Genomic DNA, 22898 nt, shown 5'->3' with positions numbered 1-22898 from the left:
AAAATCGTTACTCATGTTCACACAATTTATTGTCACTAAATTCTCGTTGCCCGTTGCTCCAGAGAACGCCCAAGGATCTGGAACAAAATGTTTTGTTGTAATTGCCGCCGTTAAGCACTAATAGTCTTTTCATGTCACTAATTTCAGTGATTACTTTCAGCATCAGCTTCAGCAGGTAATACATGCATTAAGTCATCATATAAAACACGTGCAACTCGATGCACTTCGGGTCGGTGTATTTCTGTGTTTACTACTTCTAGTCAAAAGTTACAACCCTACAATTTTTTCTTCAAGGTCTTTCATTCATCAATATTCGAAAGGTGAAGTTTTGAATTGCAAATAACCTTCCTGGTGGCCTTAATTGAAATCTTACCTATATTTTCTCAAGCCTTCCGGTGAAGATGCATCGTGCATCCTCTTGCCTCATGCAATCGCAGTTTTGAAGCTCGCATGTGGTACAGCTGTCGACCCTGGCATTCTGTCAATAAAACTCCGTCAGCAACAAAATAAACAACTCAACAACCGAAGATTAAATGCGAAGAATTCAGCATCAATTATCATCGTAGATTATCAGGTAATACCTCAGATGAACATCATGAAAATTACGGACGATTTCTCACGATTCACAAAAGCGATATGCAAGCTCAACTTACCGTTTGTTGCTAGCAGAGCCAAGCCCTGTGGCACTGCAACAGGGATAGATCACGCCGGCGCAGAGTTGACAGAGAACAGTTGGCAGTGGTAGCTAGCCAATCACCCATCAGTCTGACGAAACGGTTCTCTTGAACTCTGTATGGGGGTTGCAATTAGATCTACAATGCTTCAATGGCTGAAGTGAAAACCGTAACGATATTTAGTCAATATCTCACTCTAATTTATATTACTCACCGATTGAGAAGCAAAATGCATCACGAAAACTTTGGGCTTTACAATTACATTATAAATCTTGAAAAAAAAAACAGTGCCCTTCCAGTTTTCTGAAACTATTAATTTGAAATTTAATTGGTGAATTACAGGCCATAGGAAAGAAATTACGTAAGAGTGTTGAACTGAGATTCGTTAAAGCTGAATTCCATCACTGAAAAGCTGGAATAACCGATTGAATAATTTTATCAATTCAATTGTGTGTTGCGTCCAATAGGATAATGAAAGACTAGACCACGTTGACGGCAGCAACGAACTGCGGCATTTATTTAGTAGAGCCGCTGGACTTTGCCCATGGTGCTCTTGATGTGCAGGGACTTGACGTTCTGCCAGTGCTTCTTGAGCAGGGACACCAGGAAGTTCATGGCGATGTAAATGTTCTGCACGAGGTCGTCGGGACTGTGGTCGATGTGCCCGATGGCCACAGAGAGGCACAACACCTAAGCCGAGAGAGACGGGATTCATGTTAGAGCTTGTAAGCGTGGCTAGGGAGAGGAGGCGTTGAGACAAAGATGGATCAGAGGTAGAATGTCGTCAATGGACATCGGGTAATACATGCTTAATCATCAGATAAAAATGTTATAGAAATCCCGCACATCGTCCTTCATCAATATTTTTTTGTTGACGAGTAAATTCAGATGGAAAAAATGCGAGGCATTGCTAAAATATAAGGGAGTCAACCGACATTCTCCGAGGACAGTATGGATCTTTGACTTGCTTGTTATGAAACAAGTGTAAACCTGGGGCACCAAGGTCACCTAGCAGGTGTACCAATTTAATAAAAATATTTTCAAGGGGACACAATGGCCCCGGATGTTATAAAATTGAGACGAATGATGCATAAACATCCCCAAAAAATCAATACATATCAACGAAAAGGAAAACGTCCTTTAAGCCCAGGCCCTGTGACCAATCCGAGACTACCTAGCAAAATGAATCACAAAAGCTTACATGAGCAATTTGAGTTTACGCTTAACGATTGCCAAAGTTTCGCGATACGCTTAAAGCGTATTGCACCCTATCTTGTGAATTGAACTTGAGTTTTACCAAAATAAAATATTTAGCAGTGATAAGTCACGACGCTGTTATCTCGGCAGGAAAAAGAGTGCACGAACCTTCTTCATCTGGAACTTGATGGTTGCTTTGATCTCATCAACCTTCTCGGTGAGTTTGTCCTGATGAGTCACCATGGTGGGGAACTTTCCAGCCTTGTTGAGACCGGGGCCCAGCAGACGAGGGATCTGCTTAATCAGGGACTCTGATGCCAGGAACGCGTTGTACTTCTTAGCTGCAAAGAAATAATGTCTATTGAAAGCCTATGGAACTGAGAAAAAGTGATTGCAAGAAAGCAGGATTAGTTCAGAGTGAGCTAGGAAATGCTCATCACATGGTGAGTCAGAGAAAACTTGTTAGTGTTTCATCATGTGTGAATGACAGACATTGACACGAAGCATTGCTGAGATGTTAACACCCTAGCATTATTTCCCACACCGGGGTCGCTAAACCAACTGTCACTATCATTTCTTTCAATGGCTTAAATTTTTGTTAAAAATTGAGTAAATTTCGACAATAAAATCGCTTACTTGAAAAAAAAAAACTACCAAAAATTCTTTTTGTAAGAATGATCGAAGTTACGAACCGAGTTTCTTGACGAGCTTCTTGTCCTTGTTCAGCTTCTTGAGATCATCAGCAGACATGCAGGGAAGCCCAAGCTCCTTGGCCTGATCCAAGTGCACCTGATCTCCCAGCACACACACCTGCATCTTGGGCTTGGGGATGTGCTTCAGCCTGCAAAACATCCAGTCATCCATGCATCATTTAATCATCATCCAAGCATCATTTAATCATCATCCAAGCATCATTTAATCATCATCCAAGCATCATTTAATCATCATCCAAGCATCATTCTTGCATCATTTTCACTCATCCTTGCATCATTTTCACTCATCCTTGCATCATTTTCACTCATCCATACATCATTTTCACTCATCCATACATCATTTTCACTCATCCATACATCATTTTCACTCATCCATACAGCATTTTCACTCATCCATACAGCATTTTCACTCATCCATACAGCATTTTCACTCATCCATACAGCATTTTCACTCATCCTTGCATCATTTTCAGTCATCCTTACCTCATTTTCACTCATCCATACATCATTTTCACTCATCCATACATCATTTTCACTCATTCATCCACCACACATCATACGACCATATACAGATCATATAACCGTATCTGCAGAACACACCTGCACCTTGATTTGCTTAAGCTTGCTTCTCTACACAAGACCTACTAAAGACATGGCAGGTCACATACAAAGGCTAACAAAACATTTAGTATGCCAGCAAGTGAAAATGTTCAAAATCCAAGCACATAGGTACCTCTAAAGTTTTGTACAAGAGCAATAAATTTGCACACATTCACATTTGCTAACCCTAGCCAATATTTATTCAATAATTCCACAATCTATCCACATGTTACAAACTCACCAACAATGGCAAGAGATGGGCAGCAAGTCATCCTCCATTGTCAACCATAACAGCACTGAATGCTATTCCGAGTTATCAAAGTTACCCTCAACTTCAGGGTTACTTTATATGCTACCAGGTTACCAGCATAGCGCTGGGTCAGCAAGACAGATCCTGCCTACCCATTAGTTTTAAGACCCCTGGGTATGAGTCCGTCAGTAGCTTGGCTACCAACTACCTAGCTTCACCAGCTCAGTGCAACATGTACTTAGGGAATTTTATGTACAGAAATGGTTCTTGCATCAGCACAAGACGTACATCATTATCAATGTGCAATCATATTTGTGACTTTATTTAGTAATGAGCAAATTGAACAGTTATTCAGTTTCACGAAAGACGTGCTAAAGCTTCATTCTCATTGAGATTTCTATAAAAAAAAATTCAAATTGGAACTGAACCTCAAATTTCATGGAAATTCAACACCAATATAAACACCAGCTCAATTCTTAACTACTCCAATAGTGCACAGAGGTACTTTTCATCAATTTTAAAATTGATCCTCTGAATTCAATTACTTTTATTCATCATGTTGCAGAGAACGTGAGAGAAGCAGGTGACTTACTTGACGGTGCCACTGAATCGCTTGTCCTTTTGTGGGTCATAATTCTTGAGACCAACTTGGAGCTCAACCGTCTCCCTGAAGTTCCTCTTCTTAGTCTTGGCTCCTTCAAGGACTGCATTCACACACTCGTAGAGTGTCTCCTTTGACACCTTAGTCCTGCAAGGCAAATGAAGCAACATAATAAAACAATCTAGTATAATATACAGTTTTTTAAATATGTATGCCAATTCTAAGTTCAATCAATCTTATTAAAAATTAATGGGTATCATATTTAGAAGTAGTGTTGAGAAAATTGTTACTTTTGTTAAATTGCGGAGAAAATTACATTATCTTTTCAAAAACTGACTAAAAACCCTAACTGGATGCAAAATGACAATGCAAAAAAAGTCTGTTCCAAAGTTCCGAATAATGGCTACATCATTCAAGGAATGAACTATGAAGGATTTGACCATTTGTCTGAGAAAAACAAGCCAAATTGCTACGTTTTCTTTAGATGGCAATCTTGTGCAGCTTGGCACTATAAAAAACTTCAAGCAAATATAAGCATGAATTTCCTGCTCACAGAAGTAAGACCCCAGCCCTTTCACCAACTTTGTAATACTTAAAGGCCTATTAGACTGAATAACATGATATAGTACTGAATAACTACTTCAATATCAGACTGATATTTCAAAAATTATTCAATTTATCAAAAAGGAGCCCAAGTGTCAAGGCATGTATCTTATCCTCTATAATACAAGTAAAATTCCTAATTTTTACCGAAACTTCACAGCTCCCAGACATTTTCAGTGAATGTGTAAACTTGCATCTCCCTGATCTCATGATTTTGGTTCCATCAGAAATTTTGCAAATCAATGCTGTTCCAAGCAATTTCACTATTCAGTACTAAGACTCCTACCAGAATTGATATGCCCAAAACCTTCATGTGAACTAATGACTACCTTGTGGGCACACGAGACATGGCTTAAAGCAATGAAACTAGTTACATTCAAGATAAATCCTCATGCGTTTCAAACTGCCACTGAAGTTGAAAAAATGTTTTTTTTTTTTTTCTCAGCACTTTTTTGGGAAAAATTATGTCTTTCCAGCAGTAAAAAGGGCAATTTTACTGCTGGAAAGACATCATTACATGAAATTTTTTCCTTGCACTTAGCCCCCTGATCTACTAACTCGTGAAATTTATCCAAGTGCTAGTATGCTACAGCCAGCCAGCCTAGCTCTAGGCTAGGGATGGCAAGGCAATGCCCAATGGCAATTATTATTCATATGTATTATTATCATCATTTAAAATTTAACATTTATTGTCATTCCTATTTTTCCTATCATTTACCTATAATATAATGAATGCATCAATTAACCTACATGCATCACTCATTCATCATTCATCTATCTTTCAATGGATCATTCATATCATTTATTCATCTTGCAATTTCTAATGTCACCAATTCAGTATTTAATTATAGCTCATTTATTTAACTGGAATTAAGTCAATTTAATTTTGCCATTCACTAAATTTATACCATTCAATTAATCATATAAATTGAATAATTTGCATTCATATCCATCAGTCACAGTCACACCCATTAGAATAGATAGGCTAGCCTACAACCAGAGTTTTCTAATAGTACTAAAATCTCAAATTGACTCATAGGAAATCTTGAAAGTAGTTTAAATCATAGAAATTATAGTTTTTCCAAAAATGTGGCAAAAATTGGTCCATTTTGGAGACGTTTAGTAAAGGAAAAAAGTTGTATCTTCCTCACAATTATTTGTAAAATTGTATTCTACATTTCCACTTGTATTTAGGTACATAGTGGCAAAACAGAGTTTTTTAGACACTCCCTCAAGTTCATTTTTGAGTCCTATAAGTAGACCAGTAAAGTATCCTGGATACCAGCATCATCAATCATCATACATAAGAAATTGGTTTAAATCTTGGGTAAATGAGGAAATTAAAAATGAACTGATTCTAAAAAATCTCTGGTTTGTCACTATGTTTAGGTATACAAAATATAAGATACCTAATTTCCTAAATGCTTTCTGATCAGCTGTATAATTTTCATTAAGATCTGACGTACAGTGTGGAATTCTAGAGGGATATTAAATTAACCAGTACACATAGCATATTGGAAAGCAGGACCTGAAAGGTTGGAAAGTCCAGGAACTTTCCACTTCCAGTCCATTTTATTATATACATTATACATATCCTATCATTTTTCATCTGTAATTGGTTTATGGGATTGTGATTTTACTTTTAGCCCCCTTCCAGCTTTCCAGCTGTAATTGGTTAATGGAGTTGTAATGTTATCTGCTTTCTAGCTGTGATTGGTTGCTGGGGATGCTTTCAAGCAGTGATTGGTTGATGAGGATGCTTTCCAGCTGTGATTGGTTGTGCCCATAAGCCCCGCCTCCAAATATGGTATATGTACTACAGTACTGGTTAACTAAATACTTAACTTAAACTTGATCAAACAAAAAGCCTGGAAAATTTTCAAAAAATCCATTAAATAAAAGAAAAATAGAGAATATCTATCAAACAAGAGACATTCAAACAATTTTATAACAAATCTGAGGTACTATACAATTGAAACCGTTTGTCCACTTTTGATCCTCCTTTTCATTTATAGTCAGTCACCTGGCAGAGCACTGTATCTAAGGAAAGCATTTCACCTTGGGTGGAAAGCTTTTTTATAAGTGAACCTCCATTTCTAGAATTCCACCCTGTCTGACGAAATAAAATGTTATGCACAATGCACATACCTACCTAGTACTCTTTGGGAATTGGGTGCCCTTCTACACAAACACAAGTTCTAGTTAGCAACTTAGCCTACCTAGGTACTCAACTGGTCTCAGACAGTCAGACTAGACTAGACCAGTAGAGTAAATCGCTCTATTCATTCTAAAATCCTGAAACTAGCCTAACCTCCATTTTATAAACTAATATAAGGACTGAAGTTGCTAGGCACAGCCGCACACTACCTAATAGTAATGAATGACCGACATGACAGTTTTTTAAATTTTCACGTGGTAGAATTCCACCCGGCTCAGCCCAAATCCATAAATGAATCCACGGTAAATTTAAACTCATTGAAAAATAAATAAAAAATGGACTATACTTATACTACGCGACTTGATCTGCAAATGATATGACAAATTGTCTAAATTGACAACGTAGAGCACCAGACTGACCAGATGATGGCATAAGCCAAGGGTGAAAAGCGCCCGCATGTTTACGACACATTTCAGGGCCGAGTAATATATTACAGCAAGAAATACAAACATATTCTAACAATAGTAATTAAGACAATGATACACAAAAGTGTAAATAATAATTACATCTATATTGAAGTAAACAAGTACTTACGTCATCTTGACAAATCAACGCCGACACGACTAACAGGCAGGAACACGTATGACGATTGACGATGAACAGGAAGGAATGTAGGTAGGACCGGCTGGACCGCAACAGAGACTGCCAGAGCGTTCTACGATGTTGCCAGAATTATCGCTACAAGTATTTGGAAACTACAATGCGACAAATCTATATAAAAAATATTATTTTGATTGAATTCATAAGAATTGCGGACTTTCTAAAGTTATGAAAGGGAAATATTAAAGTTTTTGTACTTAAGTGATCTTTGGAGTTGGTTTATGATTCATTATTCATGAGCACGAAGTTATCCTTTTGCGGTAAACTTCACATGCAGATGAATCCCAAATCCGAATCCATATAATTATAAAAAATTAACTTAAATGGAGCCTCGTTCAAAGGTGGAAGTTTAGAAAATAGTGCATCAATTAATGGTTAATATAATTCAAATAAAGTAACCATAGCTCCGGGGCGACCAAGCTTTCAAGGTCGATGATAAAGCCCCCGATATTGAGAGTAGCAGAAGACGACATTCAGTCGTCCATGGTGCGTGGAGAGTCGCGCAGTTTTGTCACTTGTATTTTATCTCAAAAGCAACAACTTGAGCAACCTATCTTAATTGGATAATGAAGAAAATTATTAATATTATCTTTCATATTACGACGTGTTTTATCGGTTTATTTTATAATTAGGTTAATATCGAAGTGATTTTGCATGAAAGATATGCCTTTAGGTCGCTTATTTTAATATTTCATGTATATTTTAAAAGTAGTATCGTTTTCATAGACCTAATATTTTAGCGTCATAGATTGACCTATAGGCCTATCATAGCAGGTCTGCTCTAATATAGATAAAACTTTTTTTAAGATGATAAGCGGCACAACCGGTACTTTATATAAATGGAATAAAAATAACTAAGTTTTTTGTTGTGGGAGCAGTCGAAGTCCTTCCTTGTCATGGCGCAGGCTGGGGACGCTGCACCGCGATGGATATCAGGTGAAATAAAAATATATTGGGGGTTAATTCTATGGCATTTAGTAATGACTGCACAAGGGCATTTACGTAGCAATGACTCAATATTTTTGAGATCCATGTGGTGCACCGAAAAATCATGATCCATATGATACGAATCACAATGTTCCATATCTAAAGGAAGAGAATACTGGAGCTACAAGTTCCGAATAATGGCACTAAACTATTGAATAACATGACTAAACTACTGAATAATGCTGGTAAAAATGTTTAATTGTGTACTGAATTACGAACTACCATGTAACTTCAGCAAAATAAATATTTTCAGTGAATATTTGGAAAATTTATTTATTATGTTACATGAATATTTGAATATTTTACCTAATGTCAGAAAAAAATATATATTACCTATGGCGCATTTCGGGTCGCGAGGTGCAGTGGGTGCTTACCGTGTCTGACGCCGAAAGATCCTGATCCACTCACAGCTTGTAATATAGAATAAATCTTTACTTCTATTAATTTATTATGATGATATATTCATGCTGCTGATGCTAGTGAATTATGTGAGTATTATGCATATAACACATATGTCAGGCCGCGATGTGCGGCGAGTGCTCACATGGGACGTCCTGCTGCCCGCCATGCGGGACGTCTTCGAGGCCTTCTCCTCCGAGGGGCTCGTCGAGCAGCCGCTCAGGAACCGTCTTTATGACCCGCAAAATAACGGGTCAGTCCTACTGTATGACCCACAAAATAACGGGTCAGTTCAACTGTATGACACACAAAATAACGGGTCAGTCCTACTGTATGACCCGCAAAATAACGGGTCAGTCCTACTGTATGACCCACAAAATAACGGGTCAGTCCTACTGTATGACCCACAAAATAACGGGTCAGTCCTACTGTATGACCCACAAAATAACGGGTCAGTTCAACTGTATGACCCACAAAATAACGGGTCAGTTCAACCGTATGACCCACAAAATAGCGGGTCAGTCCTACTGAATGGCCCACAAAATAACGGTCCAGTTCAACACTCGACTTTACGCATGGCGCTGACGCTAGACGAGATGAATTTACTGACGCCATTAATATATAATATGATTATATAATAATATTTTCGGGATCATTTTTCATTAATTAGAATTTATATCCAAAAATCCTAACTATTGGATAGAGTTAATGTTGCCCGGGTTGTTTATGTATTAAATAAATATTATGAGATTATTAATCATTGAAACTCCTCACTTTTCACAACCAACGGAGTGAAGTTCGTGATTTCCGGGCTGGGAAACTCATTTTAGGATTATTATTTCATCAAATTAATTATTTTATTTGATATTTCACAAAACTACCCACAGATTGAAAATAGTGATGCCAGGCCTAGTGCGGCCTAAGCAGGCGCTGGCCACCAAAATTCTGACGGTTTACCCCAACAACGCCAAACTCGGCCTACCCTCCCACAACGCCCTCATCGTCCTGCACGACGCCTGCACCGGCCTACCTCTCGCAGTGAGTCAACTTGACTCACTTTGTGTTATGTGTTGCAGCGTACTGCGTCATGACTCACTTTGTGCCATGTGTTACGGCGTTATGACTCACTTTGTGCCATGTGTTGCGGCGTTATGACTCACTTTACGTCACGTGCCACAGTTGGTGGACGGCACGAGCGTTACGGAGCTGCGGACAGCGGCGGCCTCAGCCGCGGCATCGGTGGCCATCCGACGAAGCCGCGGCCAAACAGGTGGGTTATGAGAGTGGGTTATGAGGGACGACACTATATACAGTCATCAGTCAACCAACCGCAAGAAAAATATTGTTGTCCATTGTGCGGCAATTACTTATGAGTCTATGACACTGGCATCGAGGCTACATGAATTTTGACAATTGCTAAACACACACAAAACATCACTGCCAGTTCAGTAATGCTGACAGGACTGCGTAATGCTGACAGGACTAGCACGAACCCAAGGAGTTCGGGCGAAAAATCAAAGCCCAAAAACCTAAGGCCCAAACAACGAAGGCCTAAAGAACCAAGGCCAAAAAACCAAGACCCACGTATTATTCTGGCTGAATTAGTCCAGTGTCATACAGCAATGCCGGAGTGTCGGAGTTTTCCTATTGTATCAACCGGGGGCGGTATTGTAAAATATTGCTTGAGTACACGTGGTGGCCTAAGTACACGTAGCGGCCTAAGTACACGTAGCGACCTAAGTACACGCAGCGGCCTGAGTACAAATAGCGGCCTAAGTACACGTAGCGGCCTAAGTACACGTAGCGACCTAAGTACACGTAGCGACCTAAGTACACGTAGCGGCCTGAGTACAAATACGTAGCGGCCTAAGTACACGTAGCGGCCTAAGTACATGTAGCGGTCAATGTTCGGGACATATATTCTATTATATTATTCCTACAATGTTATATATGACGTTTGCCATTCAATTTTCACGTCATGTACACAACAAATGAATGTAATATTAAATTGAAAGATGATTAATAAAATTACCATTTATATTATAGAACAAGTGAAAGTTTCAACACGAAGCTGACATTTAATTTTTATTATATTATCTTGATAACCCTATCTAATAACCTTTATTATATTATCTAATTTAATAATAATAACCCTGGCAGAGGCGGTCGGGGNTAGAGCCCTCAACAACATCATGCAACCCACCCAGGTGGGTCATGGGACTTAAGTGGGTCATGAGACTTAAGTGGGTCATGAGACTGAAGTGGGTCATGGACTGAAGTGGGTCATGAGACTGATGTGGGTCATGAGACTGAAGTGGGTCACGAGACTGAAGTGGGTCATGAGACTTATGTGGGTCATGAGACTGAAGTGGGTCATGAGGCTGAAGTGGGTCATGGACTGAAGTGGGTCATGAGACTTAAGTGGGTCATGAGACTTAAGTGGGTCATGAGACTGAAGTGGGTCATGAGACTGAAGTGGGTCATGAGACTGAAGTGGGTAACGAGACTGAAGTGGGTCATGAGACTGAAGTGGGTCACGATACTTAAGTGGGTCATGGACTAAAGTGGGTCATGAGACTTATGTGGGTCATGTGACTTATGTGGGTCATGAGACTGAAGTGGGTCATGGACTAAAGTGGGTCACGGCTGGCTGACAGGTGCGGGTGTGGTCGCGTGGCGGGTGCCAGGAGCTGACAGCGGCGCTGCAGGCTGACGGTGTGCCAGCGCTGGCAGCTGACAGCCTGCAGCAGGCGGTGCAGGATGCTGACGTCATCGCCACCTGCACCACCCGCCTGCATCAGCTGCTGCAGCTGACGTGGCTCAAGCCTGACGCCATCATCCTAGGTGCAGTGGTAATGATAATGCTGACATAATGCTGACATGACTGCCAGTTCAGTAATGCTGACAGCACTGCCAGTTCAGTAATGCTGACAGCACTGCCAGTTTGCGTGATGGTGCGTGATGGTGCGTGATGGTGCGTGATGGTGCGTGATGGTGCGTGATGGTGCGTGATATAGCACTGCGCCAAAGTTGACCCTAGGGTTGCTAAACGGTAAGGTCAAGGAAGCAAGGCACACAAAAAAACAGGATCGTTGTTCTCAGCGGTCACTGCTGCGTGAAAGGTGATTTTCCAGCGAAGGATTCGCCTGGACAATAAGAGCCTTCTGGTATGTGGTCAGCTACCAACAAGGGGCCACGAGGTAACTGTAGCCGAACGGTAAGGTCGCTTCCATGAGTCCTTCCCCAGGAGGACCCGAAACCAGAAGGAAGGAAGGATGGTGAGCCTGGAGTGCGCTTCCCAGGAACTGTGAGCAAACGAGGGGCAGGTGGGCGGCCAAGGGAAGGACACTTGTTTAGGTGTACAGGTGGGCTATGGCGATCATAATAAGGCAGCTCAGTTCACGTGGGTCCTTCCGAGTTCGCGGGGGACTTGCCAAGTTCCGCACGAACTACAGGTTCGTGACAGGGGAGCGGGAGGAAATGGGATACCAGATTGGGGTGGCATAGTTAAGTATTGGTCGGGTGATGGATTTATAGGTGGCCGTGATGACTTCCTCATAGAAACCCCAGCTGGTCATGGTTGGGACCTTTAGAGAGACAGGGGATGGTGCTAGGACGTGGGGAGAGGGTGAAGTGGGTATCCCAGGTGACTTCCAGGATTTTTGGAGTCTTGTCCAATGGGATGCAACTGTTACCGATGAAAGCGTCAGGATGGACTCAGGATTGACAAGTGTCTGGTATGAAGAGTCTGACCGAGGACGTAGGGTGTGATGTTGAAGGTGGGACTGGGCAGTCTGAACTAAAGAAGTTAAAGGGGGTGGGAGAGATGACCGACCCTTGAGGAACTCCCGTGTGTATGCTCGTGGAAGGGGATTGGAATCGAAGGTAGAGGCAGGATGGTAGTCTGCCTCTGAGGTAGAACAGACTAGGTTGGGTGTAGGGTGGGTGCAGCGATCATGGATAGAGTAGTGGGTGGTCGACACTGTCGAAGGCTTTCGACAGGCCGATATGGCAGCGGCCACGGTGCAGGCGTGAGGGTTCATTTGCTTGACTAAGGCGGCGTCTAGTGTGTCCTGGAGCTGTCCGAAACACTAAGGATACTAGGGAAGTGCCCTTAGTGTCCTTCCTAGGACACTACGGATACTCACTTCTTCTCTTCTCTAGTATCCTAAGGATACTAGGGAAGTGTCGTGCTAGTGTCGTGCCAATAATGATGTTAAGGAAAATATTACAATAACGTTTGTCGTGCAGGTGACATCGTGCATACCAGGACAGCAGTGGTGGGGGAGGTGGGGGACGTCATTAAGGGGAAGCTGTCGGTCCCCCAACGGGGGATTGTCATCTTCAAGTCCTTGGGTGAGCATATGGGTGATGGTGGATGATGGTAGATACAAGTTTAGATGATGGTTGTTGCTGATGTAGATGTTGTTAGTGGCTGGTATAGATGATGGTAGTTGCTGGTATAGATGAAGGTGGATGCTGGTATAGATGAAGGTGGATGCTGGTATAGATGAAGGTGAATGCCTGGGTAGATGTAGATGTTGGTAGATGCTGATGCGGATGATTGGAGATGCTGTATAGTTGAAGGTAGATGCTGGTGTAAATGATGGTAGATGCCTGTAGTGCAGGTGGTAGGGGTATTAATATGAAGGGAGCGAGTCGTGGGAAGCTAATTTTATTTCTCCGTGTCGCTGGAGAGCAACTCTTGGTAGCCGTCAATGGGTGGTGCTTGCAGCATGACCTTGGGTTGGTGTCCCTAAACTAACTCTGCTGTACTTGCTACCTGGGGTCTTGTTTACTTGTCAATATTAATTATATTAGTAATTATATTATTATTAATATTATTATTATTATTATTACTATTATCATTATTATAATTATTAGGACTGGCTGCCCAGGACGCCGTGGCCGCCAAGCTCGTCTACGACGCCACGACGTGAACGGGGCAACCCTCACCCCCCTACATTTATCCCCCCCCTCCCTCCCTCCCTCCCCCTCCCTCTCGCTCTCTCCCTTCTCCCCTCTTGTGATCCATTAATCAAACACGAAGAATAAAATTATTTTAAACTCACTTAATATTTTATTAACATGATAATCTTGTTGTCATTACACTTGAATAAGCATGACAGTACATCGGCATGCACTCACCAAACATTATGGCTCATAATGACCAAATTGTGATACGTCTTTTTTACCGTGCCAAACTGGGTCAGGATGACCCACGCAAGGGCAAAAAGTTCATCGCTATTTGCACATTTGCAATAAACAGTAAACGAGTTACGTAATAAAATAAAGATCGTTATTAGTAATAACTTGAAAGGAAATAAATTAAAATTAAGCGAACTGTCAAGTTGTACTTTATTTTAAAGGTAACTTTAATTTTTTGTTGAGCTGCTGTATAAATTGTTTATCAATAAATATTATTGAATGATTATTTATATGTAGTTCAATATATATATATATATATATATATATATATTAATTAAACCGCAAATTTTTTAATTATATTAAAATGGCCGCAGGAATTAGTCCTTATTATATGTTATGGTAATCCTTCTAGAACCTTTAATAAACAATGAATATTCTTGTATGTTTTATAAACTGAAGTTAAGGTTGGTGCGATGCCAACAGGGTTAGTGCGATGCCAACAGGGTTAGTGCGATGCCAATAGGGTTAGTGCGATGCCATTAGGGTTAGTGGGGTTATTAAAATTTTGTCATGTAAATGTCAAAGCCATGGTTAGGGTCTGGCTTTAGTACTAAGCCAGGTTCTAGGGTTTATCCTTAGGACTAAGTCTAAGGCTTCAGTACTAAGCCAGGGTTAGGGTCCGGTTCCAGCCAAGGCTTAAGGCGGCGCTCAAGGGTAAGGCGAATGCCACAGACGATGCTGCCTCAGTCGAGTCCAGGCGAGCAGGCGAGGTGCATATTGATCAATTTATGCTATTAAAACAGACAACGAAATACATCCTGTGTTGTGTATATATACATTTACGTGTGTGTGCTTTGTGTTTTGTACTATAGGAATATAGGGGACAGAACTCTAGCGTCTGGAAATCGTATAGTGCTTCTTTGTGTGCGTTCACACAGCGACTCGAACGATCGTGTCTGCGTTCACACAGCGACTCGAACGATCGCGTCTACGTTCACACAGCGACTCGAACGATCGTGTCTACGTTCACACAGCGATTCGAACGATTGCGCCTGGAACGACCGTGTCTGCGTTCACACAGCGACTCGAAAGATCGTGTCTGCGTTCACACAGCGACTCGAACGATCGTATCTGCGTTCACGCGGCGACTTGAACGATCGTGTCTGCGGTCACACAGCAACTCGAACGATCGTGTCTGTGTTCACACAGTGACTCGAACGATCGTGTCTGCGTTCACACAGTGACTCGAACGATCGTGTCTACGTTCACGCAGCGACTCGAACGATCGTGTCTGTGTTCACGCAGCGACTCGAACGATCGTGTCTGTGTTCACGCAGCGACTAGAAAGATCGTGTTGTAATGATAGTTGTATGGGAATACGCATAATAATTAAGATTATTCATTTATAGGAATATTGAATGTATAATTTTAAGGATTTTTTCATTTATTCGCGGCAAAATATTCGCGTCATAGTTAATAAATTTTTATGGAGTTCCGCACTTATATTGAGAAGAGGTTTGCCACATTTACGTATACGGTAAATAAAAAAGGAGAGAGACGAGCGAGAGAAGAGGGACAGAGATTATGGAATGAAAGCTATGCCGATTTTTCGCCATCTTGTAAAGTGAAGCCACCTCATTTTTTAGATCCTACCCGATTGATGTACCGAATATTTACCATATTAATAGTCAACATCCACCTCGTGCCATCTCGTCTACGCGGTGATAATGTTGCCATGCGTACCTCATTATCTTATTATATCTGAGTTCGTTGCGTGGAACCAGTCATCCCACAACAGCTGCTGTCACTGATTAACTATCCCTCTTCCTGGCCTACAACTGTTGGCATTGGGTTGACTCATTGTAATGAAGATAATTCGCTGTGTCAGAATTCAAAGTACTGTACAGCAAATAGTGAGAAGAAACGAATGATTCCCAAGGAGACGAGCTAGGAGAGGAATCCCTGGCATTTCCAGGACTTCAACAAGAGACGTCGTAGAGACGTAATATGTTCGTCATTGAGCGTTGATACGTTATTCGACGACTGTTGTCCGTTGGTGTTATAACGTTCTGGTGATAAGTCTCCTATGTATAATTTAGATTAGCATAATAGACTATCTTTACCTAAATTACGAATAATTTGTGTTTGCCAAGGTTTTTTTTCATTTAAAATATTAAGATAAGGGCTCTTTATTATCCCCATTATATTATTAGCCAATTTGCAGCGAAATGTGCAATAAACTTCCAATTGTGGCCAGTACATGTTAGTGGTTCTCCGCTACAGTGTCTGCGTTCACACAGCGACTCAAAAGATCGTGTCTGCGTTCACGCAGCGACTTGAAAGATCGTGTCTGCGTTCAAAAAGCGACTCGAACGATCGTGTCTGCGTTCACACAGTGACTTAAACGATCGTGTCTGCGTTCACACAGCGACTCGAACGATCGTGTCTGCGTTCACACAGCGACTCGAACGATCGTGTCTGCGTTCACACAGTGACTCGAACGAACGATCGTGTCTGCGTTCACACAGTGACTCGAACGAACGATCGTGTCTGCGTTCACAACAGGACCTGCAGGATGACCCCTCCCCCGCCCACCCCCAGTTTGGACGCCTACAGGAACTTGAGCCCGCAGGTGCGTGGCGCGGATGATGATGATGATGGTAGTGGTGGTGGTTGTAACAATAACACCTTAAAACTACCACAACACAAGCACAAAACCACCACCATAATACCTCGATAACCTTGGTACATTTTTCGGGTAGCAGCCCCAGGCCACTCTGCAGCACCGCCTTAAAACCCTCACCCTCCACCCCCACACTTCAACCCCCGCCTCTCAGGCCTTCTTTTCAAATTCAACCTTCCTTTCCCCACCGCCATCCCAGGACCTGGTGTTACCCCTTCCCTCTCCCAACCCCTTCCCCCCTCCATTTCAACCACCATCCCTTCCCTCCCCTCTCCCCCAGGATCTGGAGCTGCAGGTGTTGCACCTCCCCTCCTCTCAACCCCTTCCCCCTACCCTTTCAACCACCTCCCCCTCCCTCCCCTCCCCCCAGGACATGGAGCTGCAGGTGTCGCCGTCCCGCTGGTCGCCTGACGCCGCCCGTCACGACGTCGTCGCCGCGTACGTCGCCCGCGCGCGACGTGACGTCGTCGCCTGCAGGGCCCGCGTCCCGTGGTCCCGGCGACACGTCACCCCAACAGGCGAGTCGTCGTCGCCTGCAGGAGTAATTAATAACGTTCATTACCGTCGTCATATTATGGAGTAATTAATAACGTTCATTACCTTCGTCATATTAAGGAGTAATTAATAACTTTCATTACCTACGTCGCCTGCAGGAGTAATTAATAACGTTCATTACCTTCGTCACCTGCAGAGTAATTAATAACGTTCATTACCTACGTCGCCTGTAGGAGTAATTAATAACGTTCACTACCTACGTCGCCTGCAGGAGTAATAATAACGTTCATTGGAGTAATTAATAACGTTCATTACCTTCGTCACCTGCAGGAGTAATTAATAACGTTCATTACCTACGTCGCCTGTAGGAGTAATTAATAACGTTCATTACCATCGTTGCCTTCAGGACTAATTACCCACTAGGCATCTGATGTTGATTAAACGACCTTGAATCGACGTTGGAATAACGTTGATTAAACGTCTAATCAACGTTTTTTTACTCAACATGTAATGAACATTGTTTGAAGAAAGGATTTGTCTGGAGGGATACTAGCCTCAAAGTTCATATCCTATTTAAGAAATAACCTAGTCTAACCTAACCAAACGTAACCTGAGAAACGATTATCATAATTCATTACGGACATAATTTATAATTTATAGAGATAAATAAATTTATATATTATTACGGGCAAAACAAATCGTACCAGCACCTACAGTTACTAACATTAATTATAATGTATTAGTGATGTCTTAATTAGTAATTTTTTTGTGATGAATTGGTGATTTTTGGTGTCGAATTAGTGTTGAGTTAGTGATGTATTGATGATGTAGGACCTACTGGTGATGAAATAGTGATGTATTAGTGATGAATTTGTGATGAATTATTGATATATAAATGATGTTCCATTGCTCACAGTCGACGAGGACTCTAACATCACAATGGACGTGTACGGGGAGCAACTGCCGGCAGGTGACGTGGGTTATGTGGTTGGTTGCTGGTGCGTAACGCTCCTATAGGGGACCTTGTCTGCCAAATTGTCGAGTTCTGAACACATATCGAGCGCGTTGGTGTTTTTAAATGCCGAATACGTTAATGTTATATCATGTTTCTCCGCATGTTCGATACCATACCATTTTGTGCACTTGGCTTCTGTATAGGGTCCAATTTTATGTTATGTATGTAGTTGTGCGCGTTGCGCATCAGCGTAGGTCGGAATGACGTCACGTAACCTATACATCCGGGTTTCTGAACTACGCGGCAGGAGTTTTCGTTCGAACCTTCACTCTCTAGGAATTCTCACTCTGTTGTGCGTCTCCATGTTGAACAACCTTTGCATATTTTAACAACCTTTGCAATTTTGGAATCGCATCATATTTCTAAGCGGAAACCTTGCCTAATTAACGCTTGTCTGTTATTATCTCCTGATAATTGTGAATCGATAGGTTTTTATGTTTCGTTTGTGATTTCTTCGTTTTATAGGTTTTAATCTCTTTCGTTTACACTTGATTTTAACGACTGTTTGTGCTCGTATTCTATAAATCTTTAAAACTGATGATGGAGCTTGTGTCCGAAACGTTTTTACTGAAGATATGGTAAATTTACATCGCATTTTCTTTGCTTTTAAATTCTCTGTGTTCATGACTGAACCGGTTATATTGTACAAATAGTGACACATTTCGAGTGGGTAGCGCTGATATACCTTTATGCCGGACTAAACAGGTTCAAGATGAGCCACACATGGTAAAAAGCGCATCAGTATTTGGATAAACTCTCACTCATTTCGCTGAGTGTATTTGAACGCATCGGCATCTTTCAATTTTCTGGTCACTTCTGTCACGTCACTGTCGTTATTATGCATGACACAACCTTGGTTGTGCTCCGTCGTGTGGTAACCATGACCTCAACCACCAGGAAGTGGCCTGGTTGTCTACATCCACGGCGGCTACTGGCAAGAACTCAACCAGGACCTGGTTGGGGGGCTGATGGGACCACTACACGACGCGGGTGTGGTTGTGGTGGTCCTCGGCTACACTACAGCCCCTCACGGTAACCGCAACCATGCTGCCCAAGTTACCGCAACCATGCTGCCCGAGCTACCGCAACCATGCTGCCCGAGCTACCGCAACCATGTTGCCCGAGCAACCGCAACCATGCTGCCCAAGCTACCGCAACCATGCTGCCCGAGCTACCGCAACCATGCTGCCCGAGCAACCGCAACCATGCTGCCCAAGCTACCGCAACCATGCTGCCCGAGCTACCGCAACCATGCTGCCCGAGCTACCGCAACCATGCTGCTCCTTATTAAATATATTATAATTTCATAAATTATCGAAATAAATTGTTGAATGAATTTCTAAACTACAACCAAATGACCAATACTATATATGCATGAGCGAGACTATGCATAATAGAAACTATATACATAAATGAAGCGATATGCACGAATGAAATCATATACGTACATAACCGAAATTATATGATAAATGAAACTATATGCATGACCAAAACTAAATGCAGTATATACATGATGGAAACTGAACCGCTATCTTTACAAGCAACCTTTAATGATCTTGATAAAGGGTTGAGGCAAAAATATATGTCACGGTGTCTGCTGCGTCTGTCATGTCTGTCACGATGCCTGCACGCAGGCACGGTGTCTGGCATGGTGCGGGAGGTCTACCGTGGTCTGCAAGACGTCAGGAAGTTGAGGGAGGAAAAGAAATGGCAGCCTGCGGTCATTGTGGGATGGTCTGCCGGAGCTCAGCTCGGTCTGCAGGTAAGATTTGCAGACACCGAGTTTGGTCTGAAATCACTCGGCTCAGTCTGCAGATGCCGATGCAGTCTGCAGGCCTTGCTTGGTTAGCAGACAGTCAAGTGATTTGTTAGTCGTACAGAGTCTGCAAGTCTGTGATCGCTGATCATTTTATCCAGCCTCCGCTCCTCAGGCTCTCCTGCACTTCGTTGGGGAGGCGAGGGGGGATGGACCTGGTGGTGGTGAGAATGCTGAGGAAGACGGGGGGTCCTGGGTGGGGGGCGTGGTCACCATCAGTGGAGTCTTCTACTTACCGCCACTAGTGGACACCTACGTGAACGCGGCCCTTGGGCTCACCAGGTGTGTTGCATGAACGCGGCCCTCGGGCTCACCAGGTGTGTTGCGTGAACGTGGCCCTCGGGCTCACCAGGTGTGTTGCGTGAACGCGGCCCTCGGCCTCACCAGGTGTGTTGCGTGAACGCGGCCCTCGGGCTCACCAGGTGTGTTGCGTGAACGCGGCCCTCGGACTCACCAGGTGTGTTGCATGAACGCGGCCCTCGGGCTCACCAGGTGTGTTGCGTGAACGCGGCCCTCGGGCTCACCAGGTGTGTTTCTCACCAGGCGTGTTGCGTGAACGCGGCCCTCGGGCTCACCAGGCGTGTTGCGTGAACGCGGCCCTCGGACTCACCAGGTGTGTTGCGTGAACGCGGCCCTCGGGCTCACCAGGTGTGTTGCGTGAACGCGGCCCTCGGGCTCACCAGGTGTGTTGCAGGAACGCGGCCCTCGCACTCCCTGGATGCACTTAACAAATTAATCAGACATAATTGGCTGCTGTCAAAATTTTAACGCACTTTCTGCATTTAAAACTGATACGACCTTTCGCCGGGCCAAACTGCGTCAGGATGACCCACACATAAACGAAAAGTGCATCAATAATTGGACAGTCTCAATCAGTTCTCTGAGTGAATGTTTCGTGAACGTGTCCCCCGCAATGATGAGGCTGAGCACTGTATGTTTTTTTTTGCCAGAAAAAATTTAAATGTGTTCGTTTTTGTCGCCAGTGAACAAGCAAGGCAACTGTCGCCAGCTGAGCCCGGCAACTACCAGCTGTTGCCTGCCGTGTTACTGCCCACGACCCGCTTCATCATCGCCACCGCTGAACACGACAGCCCGATGTTCAGGGAACATTCAGACGTGTATGCCAAGGTAAGTCCAATGTTCAGGGAACATTCGGACGTGTATGCCAAGGTAAGTCCAATGTTCAGGGAACATTCGGACGTGTATGCCAAGGTAAGTCCAATGTTCAGGGAACATTCGGACGTGTATGCCAAGGTAAGTCCAATGTTCAGGGAACATTCGGACGTGAATGCCAAGGTAAGTCCAATGTTCAGGGAACATTCGGACGTGTATGCCAAGGTAAGTCCAATGTTCAGGGAACATTCGAACGTTTATGCTAAAGTAAGTCCAATGTTCAGGGAACATTTATCTGTGTCTTGCCTTCAATTGTATTCTCACTGTTCTAGCTGAAGCTCTGACAACTGTTCCAGACACTGCGTCAGCTGTTCAGCAGTGTTCACCGTCACGAGGTGTTGGCGTCAGACCACTTCAATATTGTGGCAGACCTCGCCGAACACCAAGACCTGTTCCTCCAACGCCTCCTCGAGTTCGTGAGGGAGTTTTCCTCCTGCACCTCCTCGAGTTCGTGAGGGAGTGTTCCTCCTGCACCTCCTCAAGTTCGTGAGGGAGTGTTCCTCCTGCACCTCCTCGAGTTCGTGAGGGAGTGTTCCTCCAACGCCTCGTTCAGTTCGTGAGGGAGTGTTCCTCCTGCACCTCGTCCAGTTGGTGAGGGAGTGTTCCTCCAACGCCTCCTCCAGTTCGTGAGGGAGTGTTCCTCCTGCGCCTCCTTGAGTTGGTGAGGGAGTGTTCCTCCAATACCTCCTCGAATTTATGAGGGAGGACTTGAACAAAAAAAATCAAATTTCAACTCAGGCCGTGTGTTTTAAATTAAACTTAAATTAGTTATTTACTTAATTAATAACCAAGCAGGGCGGGACAGTGCTGATTTATTAAGTTTACTATTGCGATTTAATTGACAGTTTGTGATGAGGTGATGCCGGCCAATCAAGTTTATAGATTTTATTGGTTAATAACCGTTAGTCAGTTTCCGTCGTATGTAATAAAGTCATATAAATGCTTGCATAGAATGTATCTGTATCCCTGTTGCGTCAATGAATCTAACGATAGAAAATTATACGGAAAAATTCTTATTGAATGTTAGAATTTCAATCATTAGTGGGTGGATATCAAAACTCGGGAAGTTTCTACCGCGAGCAATACTTATTTATGCTACTGGTGCATTAAAATGCATTTAAAATTTGGACTCATATAATAGCTTATCTTAATAGCTGCCGTGTTAAAACATTTGCATAGTTGCCTACATTTGGTGTTTGGTTACCTGACTCGCTGAACTTGAAAGATGCACCACGATACCACCATTCCTGTTTCGCTTGAGGTTGCTGTCTGGAATCGCGGTTTATGAGTATCATTCCAATTTTGAGGTTCCAAGGTTTGATCTCAGATAATAACCCTATAGCGGTTTCAGCGTTCCTTAGACCGTAAGCGTGTCGCCGATTCTCAACATCGCAGAACATTCACAGCTTGTTGCGGTCTCGAACTCGCTACTCCCTGCTTCAAATGTTCTGTGCTTAACCGCCCGGCCTCCTCGCCGATTCTGACCGTAAACTGGCGCACAGAGCTGGGATCGAACCCGCACCTCTCTGCACCAATCCTGATACTCCTGAACTGTAACCACTGGGCCACCCTGCTCAAAATTATTAGGACATAAGTGATAATTCATGCATGATACCACCAAGTTAGGATTATTAGCATTAGTAATTTATGTTCCTTTGTGAGTCGCAGAAATGTGTCATGACGCGCTGTCGTACAGAATCCTGTAAGGATGTTTCGATCCAGCGAT

At 43.0% G+C, this 22898-nt stretch overlaps 3 protein-coding genes and 1 long non-coding RNA gene across 5 annotated transcripts; 2 read left to right on the top strand and 2 right to left on the bottom strand.

Annotated features, from left to right (window-relative positions):
* Positions 1-11: 11 nt before the first annotated feature.
* Positions 12-647, bottom strand: LOC108665841. The gene is made up of 2 exons (XR_001930463.2): positions 374-647; positions 12-77 (listed from the first exon to the last, which is right to left on the bottom strand). It is a non-coding gene; the product is annotated as an uncharacterized LOC108665841 (long non-coding RNA).
* Positions 648-1159: 512 nt separating this feature from the next.
* Positions 1160-7482, bottom strand: LOC108665840 (60S ribosomal protein L10a). 2 transcript variants are annotated; one of them, XM_018152646.2, is made up of 5 exons: positions 7391-7482; positions 4027-4182; positions 2564-2712; positions 2040-2212; positions 1160-1364 (listed from the first exon to the last, which is right to left on the bottom strand). In XM_018152646.2, exons 1-5 carry the CDS (start codon positions 7393-7395, stop codon positions 1194-1196), a joined length of 654 nt encoding a protein of 217 aa, XP_018008135.1. In that variant the 5' UTR covers positions 7396-7482; the 3' UTR covers positions 1160-1193. The 2 variants fall into 2 exon arrangements, with proteins under 2 accessions (XP_018008135.1, XP_018008136.1); XM_018152647.2 differs by lacking the exons at positions 4027-4182; positions 7391-7482 and adding an exon at positions 3426-3742.
* A 464-nt stretch (positions 7483-7946) lies between these two features.
* LOC108665833 (ketimine reductase mu-crystallin) lies at positions 7947-13913 on the top strand. Its single transcript, XM_018152638.2, has 8 exons — positions 7947-8392; positions 8963-9095; positions 9730-9880; positions 10022-10112; positions 11003-11049; positions 11500-11686; positions 13094-13198; positions 13727-13913. The coding sequence occupies exons 1-8, from the start codon at positions 8353-8355 to the stop codon at positions 13780-13782; spliced, it is 810 nt and encodes a 269-aa protein (XP_018008127.2). The 5' UTR covers positions 7947-8352; the 3' UTR covers positions 13783-13913.
* A 1554-nt stretch (positions 13914-15467) lies between these two features.
* Positions 15468-22118, top strand: LOC108665832 (kynurenine formamidase). The gene is made up of 8 exons (XM_018152637.2): positions 15468-16622; positions 17044-17191; positions 18085-18138; positions 19081-19215; positions 19818-19945; positions 20115-20281; positions 20983-21127; positions 21469-22118. The coding sequence occupies exons 1-8, from the start codon at positions 16566-16568 to the stop codon at positions 21625-21627; spliced, it is 993 nt and encodes a 330-aa protein (XP_018008126.2). The 5' UTR covers positions 15468-16565; the 3' UTR covers positions 21628-22118.
* The last annotated feature ends 780 nt before the right edge of the window (positions 22119-22898 follow it).

The sequence above is a fragment of the Hyalella azteca genome, unplaced genomic scaffold (genome assembly GCF_000764305.2).
Source record: "Hyalella azteca isolate HAZT.00-mixed unplaced genomic scaffold, Hazt_2.0.2 contig8063, whole genome shotgun sequence".
Lineage (NCBI taxonomy): Eukaryota > Metazoa > Arthropoda > Malacostraca > Amphipoda > Hyalellidae > Hyalella > Hyalella azteca.
This window is presented reverse-complemented; position numbering and strand designations above follow the sequence as displayed.